Raw genomic sequence first — 15993 nt, 5'->3', positions numbered from 1 at the left:
AAAAACCAATACAGTCACCATATTAACCATGTATGGAAAACAAATCTGAATAATTGCGGTAAGAAATAAAACATGAATATGAAATCAATGTAGCCTGAACAAATCTGCTGCTAGCTTTCCAGAAGCTTGGTCAGCCTTTCAAATCTTACAAGGCTTTACTTAATATTTAGAATAAAATCTGAAAGAACAACAGTGAATACATAATGCACAGTACATATATTGCCAATCTGTAAGAATCAGGTTCCAATTATATGATCAAATTAACGCTTAATCTTCTACTGCTTGGTTCTTCAAATATAGGTTGTTACTGTTAACTGTGCCAGGGTCATCCATGGCAACCAGATTGCTACCAATGGTGTTGTTCATGTCATTGATCGTGTCCTAACTGCTGTTGGAAATACCATTCAAGATTTTATTGAAGTCGAGGATGATCTTTCATCTCTTAGAGTAAGTGGAGAAAAAAACCCTGCTTTTCTGTCTCTTATTTTTTTCTTCTGTCTTTTCTGTTTGTGATACCTAAAAGTAAGAAAGATTAGTTCAGTAAGAGACAGAAATAAATTAAATTAACAACTCCTGCTAATATTGCAAATCTGGCTATATAAAAAGGCAAAGTATATTTTACATAAGGAGTCTGCTTCTGCTGTTTTGTGCATCACATAAGACCACATCGATAGGACAGAACATGTCTCTGTACATAAAAAAGTGTGTCTTCTTTTCAAGCACTGAGATAATGAAACGTGTGAACATAAGTTACAGTGTCTGGTGCTAGAGAAATAAGAATAATTTCAAAATGGACGATGTAAAATGGTAAAAAAACACAAATAAATTCCAGAACCTGACTCATAGCAAGTTTCAGAACACCAGTAGATACGTGTAGGAAGGATTTTTCTTGCAGAGAGGAAGCAGGTTTTTTCTTTCCAAGTTTCTAATTTCTCCTTCTTCTAGAAGATGTGTCTACTTAGTGTAATGGGTTTTCATGTTGCACATGTTTAAAAAAATATGACATGTTTTTGCAAATAGTATCTCCTCAAGAAATACAAAAAACCAATTCAAATGCAGAGACGTAAAGGTGGAAAAGACCCTCTGAATCCCTCAAATCTAGTCCATGACAATTATAGGCAACCACATCATTTAATCTCTTTAAAAAACTGAATATAAAAGCCAACCCTTTCTAGTCTCCAGTTGAAAAAAAGCCCTCTTTATTTCATTTTTTCCTGTGCATTCTTTCTTGTATCTCTTCTATTTGGGTTTAACTTTTGTGAACTCTAAGCAGACATTTTCACCTAATCCTAGATAAGGTCTTACTTATTCCTTTTGTATTAACTTGCGTATCTCCCTAACTCTGCTTGAAAAAAACTTACTAGTTTCCAGGATACATGCTAGCATCATGATTGTTTTTCTTTCAGTTGCATCACATTGCACTATGCTTTTCTGACTTTTCAAAGGGTGAAGTCCCTGTTTATAGCACATACACCTGCTAATTCCTTTGTGCATGCCTCTGCACTTCATACTGCTTTAATGACTTTGGCTCCAAAAGCAAATGTGCTGATGAAACCATTAAACAAAACCAACCCTGAGACTCTAATACGACATTTCTTTTAGGATGGTTATTCTCATCTTCCAGTTCACCAGTTTCTTACGCATTTTATCTTTCTGTCTTAGGTTAAGCTAATAGTATTTCATATTTAACTGAGCAAATTCTTTACTCAAGTCCAGATGTGTTCAATTTTACATATGTTCCTTTTCTAGAAAATCTGCTTATAATTTATGTTGGCATACTCTATCATATTACCATTTTAATCCATCATATATTGTCTCAATATCTTTGATTGCTTTTCCTGCATTTTTCTTCTTCTTCAGTCTTTGATTTTAATGAGGACAAGTTGCAGCCACCAAAGAAATACATATTTTTATAGTATTCTCTTTTAGGATTAATCCAATAATGGAAACACCCAAATTGTGAGGTTGTGCAGAGGAGATTTAGAAGCAAGTTAAGATGATTTATTCACGGAATAAAAGGAAAATTACATTTTTTTGAAAATATTGAATTGGGTTTTATTTAGTTCATGCTGCTTACCTCTTCTTCCTTACTTGAAAGTAGAGAATTTTTCATCAGTTGTGTTTAACTTTACGTTTTTAATGTCCAGGAATGAGTAACATTTTAGGGATTAAAAATCTGGAGGTATTTTTCCCTGGCCTCAAAGCCTGAAGTAGAATAGAATAGAACAGAACAGAATAGAACAGAACATTTGAATTGGAAAGGATCTACAATGATTATCTAGTCCAATTGCCTGACCAATTCAGGGCTGACCAAAAGTTAAAGCATGGTACTAAGGGCATTGCCCAAATGCCTCTTAAACACTGACAAGCTTGGGGCATCGACCACCTCTCTAGGAAGCCTGTTCCAGTGTTTGACCAGCCTCTTGTTAAAGAAATGTTTCCTAATGTCAAGTCTGAACCTGCTCTGGCACAGCTTTGAACCATTCCCACGCATGCTGTCCTTGGATACCAGGGAGAAGAGATCAGCACCTCCCTCTCAAGTTCCCCTCCACAGGATGCTGTAGAGAGCAATGAGGTCACCCCTCAACCTCCTGTTATAATTCAAAACCTCCTTTTTGTATTTCATCAAATTAGTCATACACCTCTAATACATTTTTTATTATTTCAGGGGCAAATTACTAGCTTTGATAGACTATTGGTTTGATCTAATTTGTCAAAACCTATAGGTTCACATTTTTCATTTAAAAATTCACACCATAATAAAAAATTCTGCCCTGTTGTCACCTCTGTCAGAATTTATTGATTACTGTGTGCTAAATTAGGGAGGTAACTCGATATATCAAGACACATTTTTCCCACAAAATTAATTTTCTATTCCCTTTTGTAAATTCATTTTTTCCATGTTTCTATAACACTGATCTCAGTCTAGCATTAAAGTACTTGTGGGCAGTAGGAGAAACTAGACAGTTAATCTATTTTAGTAATATTTTAAATAATCATCATTAAAAACCAAATTTATTTTCCAGGCTGCTGCCATCACATCAGATGTCTTGGACATTCTTGGAAGGCCTGGTCATTACACACTCTTTGCTCCTACTAATGAAGCTTTTGAGAGACTTCCAAGGGGAGTCTTAGAAAGGATCATGGGTGACAAGGTGGCTTCCGAAGGTATGTAATTTTTTTTTCCAAATCAGAAAAACAGGTGAGCAGATAAGAAGGTAAAAACTACCTTATCCTGGTATCTCTGAAGTTAAGCACCTGTACTTTCATACACATAGGAGGAGTTATTTCTTCTGTCTCAGATTTTTCCAGTTACTTAAGGATTAAAATTCACTGAAAACTTAGTTTCCAAAACAGTTTAAAGGAAACAGTGAAAATATAGGTGCGTTGATATTTCTAATAGTACAGCTGCATAGTTCCAATAGAGATTCCTACCTCTAGAAATGCAGGGCTACCTGAATGTGGGATTCTCCCATAGCTTTTTCATGAACAGTTTTTGCATACAAAAAGAACATGTTCTTGTAAAAGGCAAGTTCTGCTCTGCAAGTTGAACCGAATTTTTACTATATATTCTGACAAACTATAACAGCACAGTTATTCTTCTGCAAGCTACAATAAAACTAAATAATAACTGAATCAGTCTGTTACATGAACAGTAATGTAATGGACCACTAAGAAACGGAAGGCTACATTTCTGTTCTCATTTATGAGCTCCAGTGCACTAAACAAGTTCTCCATCATTTCATTATGGCCTGATTAAGTCACTATGCAGTATTTCAGTGGAGAATGGTGAAAAGAGGGATCTGGGCTAATTTTAATGTAAGACAATAACTAAAAATGGAATCCTGAAATAACACAGCATTTTTGTTGTGGCTTTTTTACTATTTTTTTCAGTTTGCTTTCAGGAATTTTTGGCTAATTCTTTTGGTACCGACAGAGGATGGTACACCGAATCTCACTTATATAGTAAGGCATAACCTGGGGCTGACCTATAGAGTTTTGTACTCAGAGGTCCATTTGGAGCATATCATCTGCAGTCACCGAGTTATATACTCTGTTACATGCAGATTGCAGCGTAACCAGGATAGTTTTCATAATATAAGGGATGCCAAAGACTTTTGACCATAGAAGTTTTTTAGAGGCCTATAGTATCAATGCTTATATAAATAAATTTCAATAAAGAATCTGTGAGTGCAAATAAGCCACAATGTTACATAAGCTAATAAACTATTAAAAGTAGTGTAGTTGTAATAACTTATCCCACACCTATATGTGAATTTTATATATATATTTTAATACATGTGTCCAAACACCTATATATGAACTTTCTGCTCTTTCCTCCACAGCTCTCGTGAAGTTCCATATTTTAAATACTCTCCAGTGCTCTGAAGCCATCACAGGTGGAGCTGTCTATGAAACCTTGGAAGGAAATACAGTTGAAGTTGGTTGTGATGGTGAAAGTCTGACTGTGAATGGAGTGAAGATGGTGAAACGCAAAGATATTGTGACAAGCAATGGTGTTATCCACCTCATTGATGAAGTGCTAATTCCTGATTCTGGTCAGTGATGTGTATGAAAAACTTCTTACACTGAAGATTTATTTTACAATCTTACCCAGATTCCTTCCGATATATAGTTATGCATAAGCATGGAGAATCCAAATCAGGAAAAGGAATAAATTGGTGTTAACATACCTTTTCTTATTCCTTTATTTGCAGCCAAGCAAGTCATTGAGCTTGGGGGTGCCCAGCAGACTACTTTTACAGACCTGGTGGCACAGCTAGGACTGGCATCTTCTCTAAGACCAGAGGGCCAATACACTCTCCTGGCACCTCTGAATGGTGCTTTCTCAGGTTAGTAGCCTTTTACAGATAGAATGTCACATGGGCATCCTGCCCTTCCCCCAAGAATTCAAGTGTTAACTCACCACCACAAAAGCAAATTTGGAAAGGTTTTAAGGTGCACATACAGAAAGGAAAAGTTGTAATAAGAACTTCAGCAGTAATTCAGAAGATGGAGCAGGCCCACATATAAATCAGCTGCCATACTATTTGTAGTAACTAATCAGAGCTATGTCAAAAGTTCATGTCAGAATTTAAGGAATGACAATTTGCAGAAATTACTTAACAATTAATTTTCTGTGTACACAGATCTGTACAAGCCTTAACTCAAGCATTTCAAAGAAAAATTCAATGTTCCCATGGTCTTTTAATATACAGTTAACCTTATTTGAATTAAAATTCACTCTATAAATCACTATATGTTAACATCTAAATGGTTTTGTAGATGATACCTTAAGGATGGATCAACGCCTTCTTAAAACGATCCTGCAGAATCACATTATAAAAGTGAAAGTTGGGCTCAATGAACTGTACAATGGACAAGAGCTGGAGACAATTGGAGGAAAACTCCTTAGAGTCTTTGTGTATCGCACAGTAAGTGAATGGGGTTTTCTAACAATATGTATCCCAACTATGAAAATGAAGAGTCATGAAAGAATAAAAGACAAAGCTGAATGAAACCTCCAACATTTACCATTATGGCTATCTAGCAAAAATCTTTAAGCTTTTAAGCTAGGAAAAAATGAAAACCACATCTTTATTGACGGGAACTTTGTTTGCATGGAAGACTCTTTGGGAAAACGAAACAGGATTCCAGATTTGACACTCCATTAATTACAAACTTTTAAAGCTAGTTTTTAGAACTAATTAAGAACATTCTCAAGGGAAACAAAAAAAATCAAGTTTGGAAATATTTGCACCATATTAACTTACTCCAGACTTTGCTACTTTCTCAAGCAATACCAGATTTCCTGGCAAGAACACACAATGTGACTGTAGGAAATACATATGAATATTATATTTAAATTTAGGATCCTGTTGGGAAATATGCATCCATCTCATTTTATCAAATATATTTAAATGTGTATCGTTGTGTGAATAGCTACACTTGTTTATCTTTTAATCAGGCTGTATGTATTGAAAATTCATGCATGGTCAGAGGAAGTAAAGAAGGAAGGAATGGTTTTATTCACATCTTCAGACAGATCATCAATCCAGCAGAAAAGACATTGCATGAAATGCTGAGAAATGATAAGCGTTTTAGGTAAGCAGCAGTTTTGACAGCACTGAGATTTTCCTGCAGAGGGTAACTGTATATACAGCACAGCTGGCATGAGAAATAGTTGTGGACTGTGGATTGTTGGATTTTGGGGGGCAGGGAGGGCAGGGAAGGGGTTATTAACTACTCAAAAAAAAAAAAAAAAGGGAGGGTGGGGAAGAAAAAAATAAGGTGTTCTCCTCCAGCTGTATGCTGAAAGGGCTCCCAGACTTTATGCTAGAATGGTTGTTTATGGCACATAGGAGGGAGAAAGACACTGGAATAAGAGGAATAAGAGGACAAAAGGGATTGGATGATACATCCAGACATTTAAATGCAGCAGAGTCTGGAGGTTTAATTAACAAGTAGTACAATTCTATATGGGTGCAGCATGATTGCATACCCTACCAGTACCTATTTCTGTGCCCTTCCTGCAAGTATCTGAATAGTCCTAGAGAGAGCAACTAAGCTTGGCATCCTCCCTTTATTGCTTTGATCTGTGGGGTTTTATTCAATGAATTCTGCTCTGATCCAGGCTGCCCATATTTTTTTTTTTTCCTTAAATCATTTTTCCTCAGTCTGCTAATCTTAAGACTAATTTTTTTTCTCATTTTCCTCCTCCACTTTCTTTATTTCTGGGAAATAGTGAGAGTGTTTGAAGATTGATGTACTATCAGAAGAAATGAGGGAACTAAGTGCCTTGACCCAAGTATAGTTACTACACTTCAACAGAATGTATTTGTGTTTTGTCTGTTTGTTGTGAACAGCATTTTCCTCAGTCTGGTGAAAGCTGCGGATTTAGATGATGTTCTGTCACAGCCTGGAGGATGGACTCTGTTTGTTCCAACTAATGATGCCTTTAAAGGTTTGACTGATGACGATAAGGATGTATTGATAAGTAAGTAACATAAGAACACTAGAAATATAAGCAATGGTAAAATCGATGGGAAAGGTGGATAGCTTTTTCTTATACAAAAGATGTTCGATAAAACAGTTTACTTTTTGTACAGAACAGGTCATAGGACTTCCCTAAATTAATTCCTTCTTGGGGGATAGAAAAAATATCTGTTTGGAAAAAAGCATCCGACCTGAATTTAAATTTAAATTTCTATTCTTGATATATTATTCCAAGGTGTAATTACCTTCCAAGTTAAAATCTGTATTCATTTAATTATTTTCAACTTTTCATCATTCAACCTTGCTATAGATTTTTTAAACTGAAAAGTCTCTTCTCTCATGTTTCTTTTCTAGTTGTGACCACTGTATTAAAAGATATGTAGTATTGACTTTCCTATCTTTCCTTTCTCTGCCTCCACCCAATGATCCCTGATATCACCTGTGCTCTACTAGTTAAATAATGAATATATATTGCTAAATGCCAACTTAGGTAATTTCTTTTAATCTTATACTTTTAAACTCTGGAATTATATATATTTTTCATGAGGTTTGAAAGAAGTTTCTTTAATGTCATGCTTTATTTCTAGAAGAGTTGAAATGCACGGTGAATATTTCAAATCTCCTGCAGAATTTCCCACTAGAGGGGTAGACTGTGTCCACAGCACTATAAATATTTTTAGTTTATTTGAGAGTAATGTCAATCTGGCCTGTGCACAAGTACAGAAGGTGTGGTTGCCTTGAATCCCACGTCCAGAAGGCCCGTCACATTTTCCATTCCTGTACTTTTCATATTAAAGTTCGAAGACATGAAGCCAAACCCCATGAATCCTTAATGACTTCAAAGACTCCAGCTCAGAGCACTGATAAGCAGCAACCCCAGCTCTGTATGGCCTTTAACTCACTAATGAAGCACTGTGAATTTGAATTATCTCTTCAGCCATTTAACATTATGATAGTGGTCTAAATTACCTTCTAGTGCTGTCTTTAGTGACTAACAGTAAATTAACAGATAGCCTAAATCACTAAGGTTAGATACCTATAAAATGAAATGAAGTTTGTCTCAAGGCTGTGAACTGGAGTAACTGGATAAATGCCATTGTTCTGTTTTTATTGGACTATATAGTTATTTTATTAACTAAGATTGAGTTTATCAGGTCTATTATTTTTGTCTTCAATCCACAACTTTACATAGTACCCAAGGCTCATGCAATTTTGGATTATTTCTATAATTAAGAATTCAATTATATTTGCCATTCTGATTTTCAAAGGGCTTTATGTACAATCTTTTCCTATCATTGTGACTCAGTTTCTACTTACTTTCCTTGGTAGATGAGATTTTAATTCATCCTCATCGGTTTTTTACAGCAGAATATCCTTTTTTTGTGTCAGATTACTTTCTGGAATTCTGTCTTGGCTTTCTTTAAATACATTATGTTGCTTTCTACATAAAAATTAAACATTAAAACACGTAGTTGTTTTAAGGAATATAAAGAAATACTTTGTTTATCTGTAAGAAAAACACAAAACAAATATTATTTTAAACAATAAATACTGTAGTATAGAACAAAGGTAATAGAACAAAGGTTTGTGAAAACAGCTTTTGAATCACCATGTTTAGGCTTTGTATGTAATGTATGTAACTTGACATTATCTATGAATGGTCTAGTCACAAAATCTTAGTGCTAATTTTAGTAGAAAGAAAAAGAGCATTTAATTACATTTCAGTAGCAAAGTGAATTGCAGTAATATCAGTGATCAAAGCAAAAAGCAGAAAAGGGAAAATGTTCACTGAAGGAGACACCAAGAAAAAATTATAACCAGACAGTATTTCCATTGCAGTTTCATCAAGGCTAAAACTCCTAAAAACAATCAATATCAGCGTGTAACACTAATATGAAACTTGTAATAGAATGGTCAATATTCCATGTAATGGCAAGCAGATGTGTTTTAAAAATGCTCTGCTTGGTAACCTGTCTCCTGGGGAGGTTATGGGTATTCCTACAGCCCATCCTATGACTCTGAACCTCCGGGGACCCAGAGCATCAGAGAGCCCTGTCAGGACACTAACTTGGGCTCCAGAATCTGTTTCCATTTTAAGACAATCTTGAAAATGTTGGCTTTTTTGCTTTTCTTCCTAAATAAGAATGTCAAACTTCGAAATATGGAAATCATCCCTAGAATGGAGCACAAGTCTTATGAGGAGCGGCTGAGGGAACTGGGGTTGTTTAGCCTGGAGAAGAGGTGGCTCAGGGGAGACCTTATCACTCTCTACAGCTACCTGAAAGGAGGTTGTAGAGAGGTGGGTGCTGGTCTCCCAAGTGACAAGTGATAGAACAAGTAAGTAGTGTCAGGGGAGGTTTAGATTGGATATTAGGAATAATTTCTCTACTGAAAGGGTTGCCAGACATTGGAACAGGCTGCCCAGGGACATGGTTGAGTCACCATCCCTGGAGGTATTTAAAAGACGTGTGGATGAGGTGCTTAGGTACATGGGTTAGTGGTGGACTTAGCAGTGTTATGTTTACGCTTGGACTTGATGATCTTAAAGGTCTTTTCCAACCTGAACAATTCTGTGATTCTAATAGGATTTTTTTCTCCTTTACCAACTTCTCCAAGCTGTGTCTGTTTTCTGGAAGAACAGACAAAACCAGCACTCCAAATGACTCCTTCTTTTCTGCCTAAAGTAAATAGCAACTTTCGCCTGCCCCAGATGGGAAAAGATGTGTGTATATAGAGTTGTGAGTTATCCCCAGTCATCTCAGAAGGGTGTTGCCACAAGAGAGTAATTATATTAATTGTTAGCTATAGTTCCCTTTAATTGCAAGGCTGGAGTTTATCTAGTAGCTTGGTGAAATTTGATATTGCCAACTGCTTAGTGGTCCTGAAGTTACTGTGTTTGCCAATGATCTGTGGAGCATATTTAAGAACAGGGCAAAAAATTCTGATTAGAGGTGCAAGGAAATAAGAGAAAATAATACAGAAAAATAGGCCACTTCTCTGTTCTTTTGTATAGGAGTTCTCATAGCACCTTTATGATTATGTTCTGAGTGCCTTTTTGTCATATGGTTGTTTTTTACCCTTTATCATAATTTTAACAGATTCAGATCGCATCTGTTCATGGTAGTTTCATTCATAGTATGCTTAATTCTGGCTCAAGCCTGTGTGAATCTCATCTATTACCATTTAATTTTTACTCCTGCTTTTCTTTTCTTTTTAAATAGGAGACAAAAATGCTCTCAGGAATATTCTTCTTTACCACTTGATACAAGGAGTTTTCATTGGAAGTGGCTTTGAGCCTGGTGTGACAAACATTCTTAAAACCATCCAAGGAGGGAAACTCTACTTGAAAACAGTTAAGTTTGAAAAAGAAGTCTCTCTGATACAGCCTTGCAACAGGGAATTGACATTCCATGTCTGTCCACATTACAGAATGGGATGCATTTCTCTGAACGTTATATTAGGGTTTGGGGTTGGTTTTTAATGGCCCTGATAACTTGTGTTCTCTTTTCATCCTTTACCAGGTGAATGATACTCTTTTGGTTAATGAACTGAAATCCAGAGAATCTGATCTCATGGCAACCAATGGTGTCATTCATGTTATTGACAAACTCCTATATCCAGCAGGTGAGTATTAGGGAATTTATACACACACTTCTGAATCTGTTTACATGTTATGTAGGTTCAATAACTTAAAAAAGTTAATTCCTTTAAAGAGACAATTCCTATGTAGAATAAGAAACAGAAACTTTACCTCACTACTCATTTTTTGGAATAACCTTGCTTGAAACCATGGCAACTCTCTGAAATTCTGTGAAACTCAAGCATATGGAAGACAAGATGCCGTAGGCTATCTTTTCCACTAATATGGAAGAATGTATATGTACAAGTACATGCTTGTGTGAGTGTTTGAGAGTGATTAAATCTCCTGATCATTTGAAATGAAAGTAAAACGAACACAGATATATATTTCCTCTTACATGCCTATTTCTTTTGTCAGATCTGCCTGTTGGAAATGATCAGCTGCTCACAATCCTGAAGAAGTTGATTAAGTACATTCAAATTAAGGTACTCTTTAAATAATGATCCCTTCGTCTTTTTGGCAGGATCTGTGAAACCATGTACATTATAATTCATAAGTGATTCCCTGGTCTCTCTTTCTTCAGCAGACAACACATTCAATAGCTCCCAGTTACCCAAATAAAGTCATGAATGATACACTGCACTCAATAGTTAGCATTTATGGGTTTTGCACCAAATAATTGTAGAATATTTGCATTTGGATAACTCCAATGTAAACTGGCCCAAATCTGTTCTTTGGTTCAGAAACACTGTCACTCCAGCAAAATAAATTACTTCTAAGTCTTTGAGGCAATCCTTATTTGAAAGAAGTATTGAGTGGCTAAATTGCTGTGTCATTAAACCCACCAGCCTCAATAGCCTGTGGAGAAAAATAGGCATCCTTACCTATCTCAGCTATCCTCTTGAGATTACATTCTCCCTCAACAATGAATGACAGTACTTAGGCAAACAGCATAGCCTAACTTTTAGATCAATGAAGCAGTGAATCCTACCCACACTCATTAGGAAACTAGAAGACACGTGCTCATTCTTTTAAATATTAAAATTACTTTTCTGTATTTATAGTTTGTTCGTGACAGTACCTTCAAAGAGATTCCACTGACGTTTTACAGTAAGTTCATTTTAAATACTTCCAGATGGGTTTGAGACTGCTTTTTAAATGTTGCCAATTCCAATCTTGAATTGTAGATCTTTTTTTCAATCAAAACGAAAGCAATTTCTGGGAAAGTAAGATGTGCCAATGAAGCACTGGAACAGAAAGACTCAAAGTAGAATGTGTTTGGCTGTTGTGCTACTGTATGTATTTTTTTCCCTTTCCAGATGTGTGACAGGAAAGTCACCCTGAAGTAAGCTGTTCAAACTCTTTGGGGTAGGCAAGATACATATGGAAAAGATTGTTTTTCAGTTTTTAGCCAAGGTTCAGTACTTGGTGCATCACAGAGTTGTACTGCCTCCCTCTCCAAGATGTAGCATTGTACTGTACTAACTCTCCAAGATGTAGATTGACCAATCTCTGCACTGAGATGCTTTCTTTTCATAAATGCTTCCAGACAGACAGAGTGTACCTATTCCACCTGTTTCCCATACCTGCAAATATGAGGCTTGTATGGGAGGCAGTTTTTCTGACCATTTTCTCCTTAGAGAGTAAATGCAAAAAAGGAACCTTTTTTGCTGTCTTGCAGCCTTTCTCAGGGTTTGCATTTAGTTTCTGCATATAAAGTAGAACCTGTTGAAGCAAACTGTTAGAAGACAAAGATCCTGCTGAAGGTTTGGCTTGTGATGGAATATGAATTTAAGCAGATGATTACATTTCTATAGGAGTCTACCCACATTTCTCAGTAGAAATGGAGACCATCACATGAGACTTCTGAAAACTGAGAACAGACACGCTGAAGTTGAAAGACGCTTGGAACAAAAACTGAAATAATCTATCTTGATGGCAAGTTGAATATAAGTCAACAGTGTGCCCTGGGAGCCAAAAGGGCCAACCATGTCCTGGGGTGCATCAAGCACAGCATAGCTAGCCGGTCGAGTCAGGTGATTGTCCCACTCTGCACTGCACTGGTGCAGCCCCACCTCAAGTACTGTGTGCAGGTTTGGGTGCCTCAATGTAAGGACATCAAACTATTAGAGTGTCTGGAGGAGGGCAACCAAGGTGGTGAAAGGCCTCAAAGACAAGACTTACGAGGAGCGGCAAAGGTCACTTGGTTTGTTCAGCTCAGAGAAGAGAAGGCTGAGGGGTGACCTCATCGCAGTCTACAACTTCTTCAAGGGAGGCAGCAGAGGGGGAGGTGCTGATCTCCTCCTCTCTGGTGACCAGCGATAGGACACGAGGAAATGGAATGAAGCTGCATCAGGGGAAGTTCAGACTGGACATTAGGAAAAGGTTCTTCACTGAGAGGGTGGTCGGTCACTGGAACAGGCTCCCCAGGGAAGTGGTCACGGCACCAAGCCTGTCAGAGTTCAACGCTTTTAGTCATATGGTTTAGTTTTAGGTAGTCCTGTGAGGAGCAGGGAGTTGGACTCAATGATCCTTATGAGTCTCTTCCAACTCCACATATTCTATGATGCTATCTGCCACAACCAGTGAGAGTAACACGAGAAGCAATGCCTGTCAGCTGAAGCAAGGGAGGTCAACGTCAGACATCAAGAAAGTTGTAACTGTTGATTTAGTTGAATGGGGGAATGGGAAGGCTGGGACGTCTACCAGTGAAGGCTTCTCTAGCACTGAATGGATACAAGTCAAATAACAATCTGTCAGAGATGTTCAATGAATACTTGAGTCTGTGTTAGGTGTAGAGGGACAATTTCATCTCCCAAGGGCACCACAGTCATGGTCTCCATGACATTCTATCAAGTGTAAAAATAGTTCTGAATGTCAGAGGGTTTTCTCTGTTTATGAGGTCAGCTTCCTAATGAAAAGGGCAAGATTCATATTTAAGATACATCAGGGAATTGTGCAAATCTTGCACAATGCAGGGAATTGTATGAGCCATTATTATTATGTACCTTATGTTATCATGGGTTTCATGACCAGTGGGTTTCATAAGGCACAAACAAAGGCAAATAGCTGCCAGACGACTCCGTCTGCAGGTGACTTGTATACACCACCATTTAGTAACTAGAACCGAGATCCACACTCTACATCCTTTTGAGTTACTTTTCCATCCATTAATATCTGTGATTTTATCCACATCTTTATGACCAGACCAAATCTAACTGATCATTACCGTAAAGAAACTGTAAGAATGGAATGTGTTTTATATTCCATTTTCTATACTTTCAGAAATTAACATAATTGAAAGCAATGTCCAGCCCATCATCAGGAAGGAAGGTAAATGAGGCCCATAGTATATATATTTCTGTATACGTTCATATACATATACAGAATATATATTGTATATATTTCTTTAACAGGATGCATTTTGTAGATAACTCCAGGATGTTCAGCACTTTGCTGGAAAAGCAAAGATACAAATATTGCAATTAGAACTGGCTGAAATATTTTGTATAAAAAGAATTCCCACAGTTGTTCTCCCCAAATGGATTTTTTCCTTTTTCTATGGGCATTTTTAAAATAACCTTTTTTCAAACCATTTTTAAGACCCCCAAATATGAGGGTATTTTCAATAAAAACATTTCCTTTTTTTTAAAATTAAAACAGTTATTTTAAAAAATGAAGTAGATTTGTTTCTTGTACTTTGAAGAAAAAAAAATCAGTTCATTTTTCTGTAGTTTTCAATCAGTTCTAAATACCAATATCTGTCAGACGCCTGGAAAGGACAGTTAGCCAAACTTTCTTTTTCAATTTGTCAAGGTAAAAGCATGACTTAAAGATTAGTGGTGGGACTGAAGAGAACACAAAACAGGGTTGGGACTGTCAAAATCACTTGTGATTCATAACTTAATTAAAACACACATTGGTTTCACTAGACCAGGTACACTGCTGATGGGCTCCATTTTCCCATTGAAATAAAAATGGTCAAAGAGAATCTGGTTGAGCTCAACTGAGGAGAAAGGCAGTCAAAAATGTCTTGCAAAAATTTTATCCAGCCTGTTTAATCATTGTTTCTGGGAGGACTTCCTCCCAGCAAGAAGTGACATGAGCTTGCTTTTTCAGCAGCCTGCCTGTGCTTCATCCCACTTAGGATTAGACACCATCTAACATATATGCTGATCTTTGTTGCCTAGTCTCCATCATTAAATCAGATCCACAGAGCAATATAAATTGATAGATGATTCCATATAGTAATTCATCTAAGATATTTTAGAAATCTTCCTATGACGAAGGTGAATCACTCTCTGAAGGTACCTGTTCTTCTATGTTAAATCCAGACACAGGGCGTATAGTTTAGGTGATTTACACAGTTTAGAAGCTGAACGTTAACTGAAACAAACCCCTCTTTTAGAGGAAAAATGAAATGTCTGAGCACTTCTATAGCCAAATGTACAACTAAGTGTTATTCACCAGAGAGAGACAAAATAGCTTTATAAGCTAGTGAGTATTGAAGAGTTACTCCTTTCCATTGCCAGGACAGTGTTTCTGCTTTGGGACACACTCCAGAGAATGATCTCTGGCTAATACAGCCTTTCAGCTGATGATTCAGAAATAGACCAAATAAAGCCAATTCTGGCCCTTTTGAACTTGCTAGTAGTAACAGCAGTGAGCAGCAGCTCCCGTCAAAATCACTTAAGCCCACAACTTTCTGTAGAAAAAAGCTGGCAAAGTTGCATGTTAATTTTTGCAACATATGCCAGGAAGTTCTAGCAGATCGTGATGGAAAGGATATTTCAGTAAAAAAAAGAAAAACCACCACCACCCCCAAGCTTTAGAGGGTGATGTCTGCTCTTTCCTGTCTCAATGTTTTCTACTTGAGTTGTGCGTCCATTGTCCATACATAGGTAAGTTAAAGGGATCTAAAGAGTTAAATCTGATTGAAACCCAAATCTTAATGGATTAAATGTTCGAAGTATTGATCCTATACTAGGCAGTATAGCAAACTATGGCTTTACCTTTTGTTTTGTGAACATCTGCTGTATCAATCCACAGGAAGCAACAGTAATTTAGAAATCTAAAAAGAAAAGGATTTACAAACATTCATAAATGTACCTTTAATATGTTTTCATTAATATTCATCACTTGTATCGATGTATACTGGTAGTTAATGGATTCTCAACAAGAAAAAATGTCTCTACATTTAAAACAGAAGCAAGTGAATGAATCTTGTAAGATTGCTTCTTTAAAATATTTATGAATGCTTTTCAACCAGTCTTGTTAGAAAATAAAAGAATAAGCAATGTGTTGTTCAGCTATTTAAAAGAGTAGGTTAATAGAGCTCTATAATAACTAGTCATCATTATATATCATCTGCAGCAAATAAATGAATTATTTAGCTCTAAAGTCTAACTTATACAATC

At 36.6% G+C, this 15993-nt stretch overlaps 1 protein-coding gene across 6 annotated transcripts in view; it reads left to right on the top strand.

The window, feature by feature from the left end:
• Positions 1 to 15993, top strand: part of POSTN (periostin) — a 37981-nt gene that overhangs the window by 11680 nt on the left and 10308 nt on the right. For 3 of the 6 annotated variants that reach the window (XM_059827035.1, XM_059827021.1, XM_059827041.1), the window contains exons 6-17: positions 301 to 447; positions 3027 to 3168; positions 4347 to 4559; positions 4719 to 4853; positions 5287 to 5435; positions 5969 to 6105; positions 6867 to 6997; positions 10218 to 10348; positions 10518 to 10620; positions 10994 to 11061; positions 11641 to 11686; positions 13862 to 13909. In XM_059827035.1, the coding sequence (XP_059683018.1) occupies positions 301 to 447; positions 3027 to 3168; positions 4347 to 4559; positions 4719 to 4853; positions 5287 to 5435; positions 5969 to 6105; positions 6867 to 6997; positions 10218 to 10348; positions 10518 to 10620; positions 10994 to 11061; positions 11641 to 11686; positions 13862 to 13909 (1450 nt within the window). The remainder of the gene's footprint in view (positions 1 to 300; positions 448 to 3026; positions 3169 to 4346; positions 4560 to 4718; positions 4854 to 5286; positions 5436 to 5968; positions 6106 to 6866; positions 6998 to 10217; positions 10349 to 10517; positions 10621 to 10993; positions 11062 to 11640; positions 11687 to 13861; positions 13910 to 15993) is intronic. The other 3 variants (XM_059827049.1, XM_009814110.2, XM_059827056.1) reach the window with 1 other exon arrangement.

Source organism: Gavia stellata, chromosome 1 (assembly GCF_030936135.1).
Source record: "Gavia stellata isolate bGavSte3 chromosome 1, bGavSte3.hap2, whole genome shotgun sequence".
Lineage (NCBI taxonomy): Eukaryota > Metazoa > Chordata > Aves > Gaviiformes > Gaviidae > Gavia > Gavia stellata.
The sequence above is the reverse complement of the archived record's forward strand: the minus strand, read 5'-3'. Positions and strand labels throughout refer to the sequence as shown.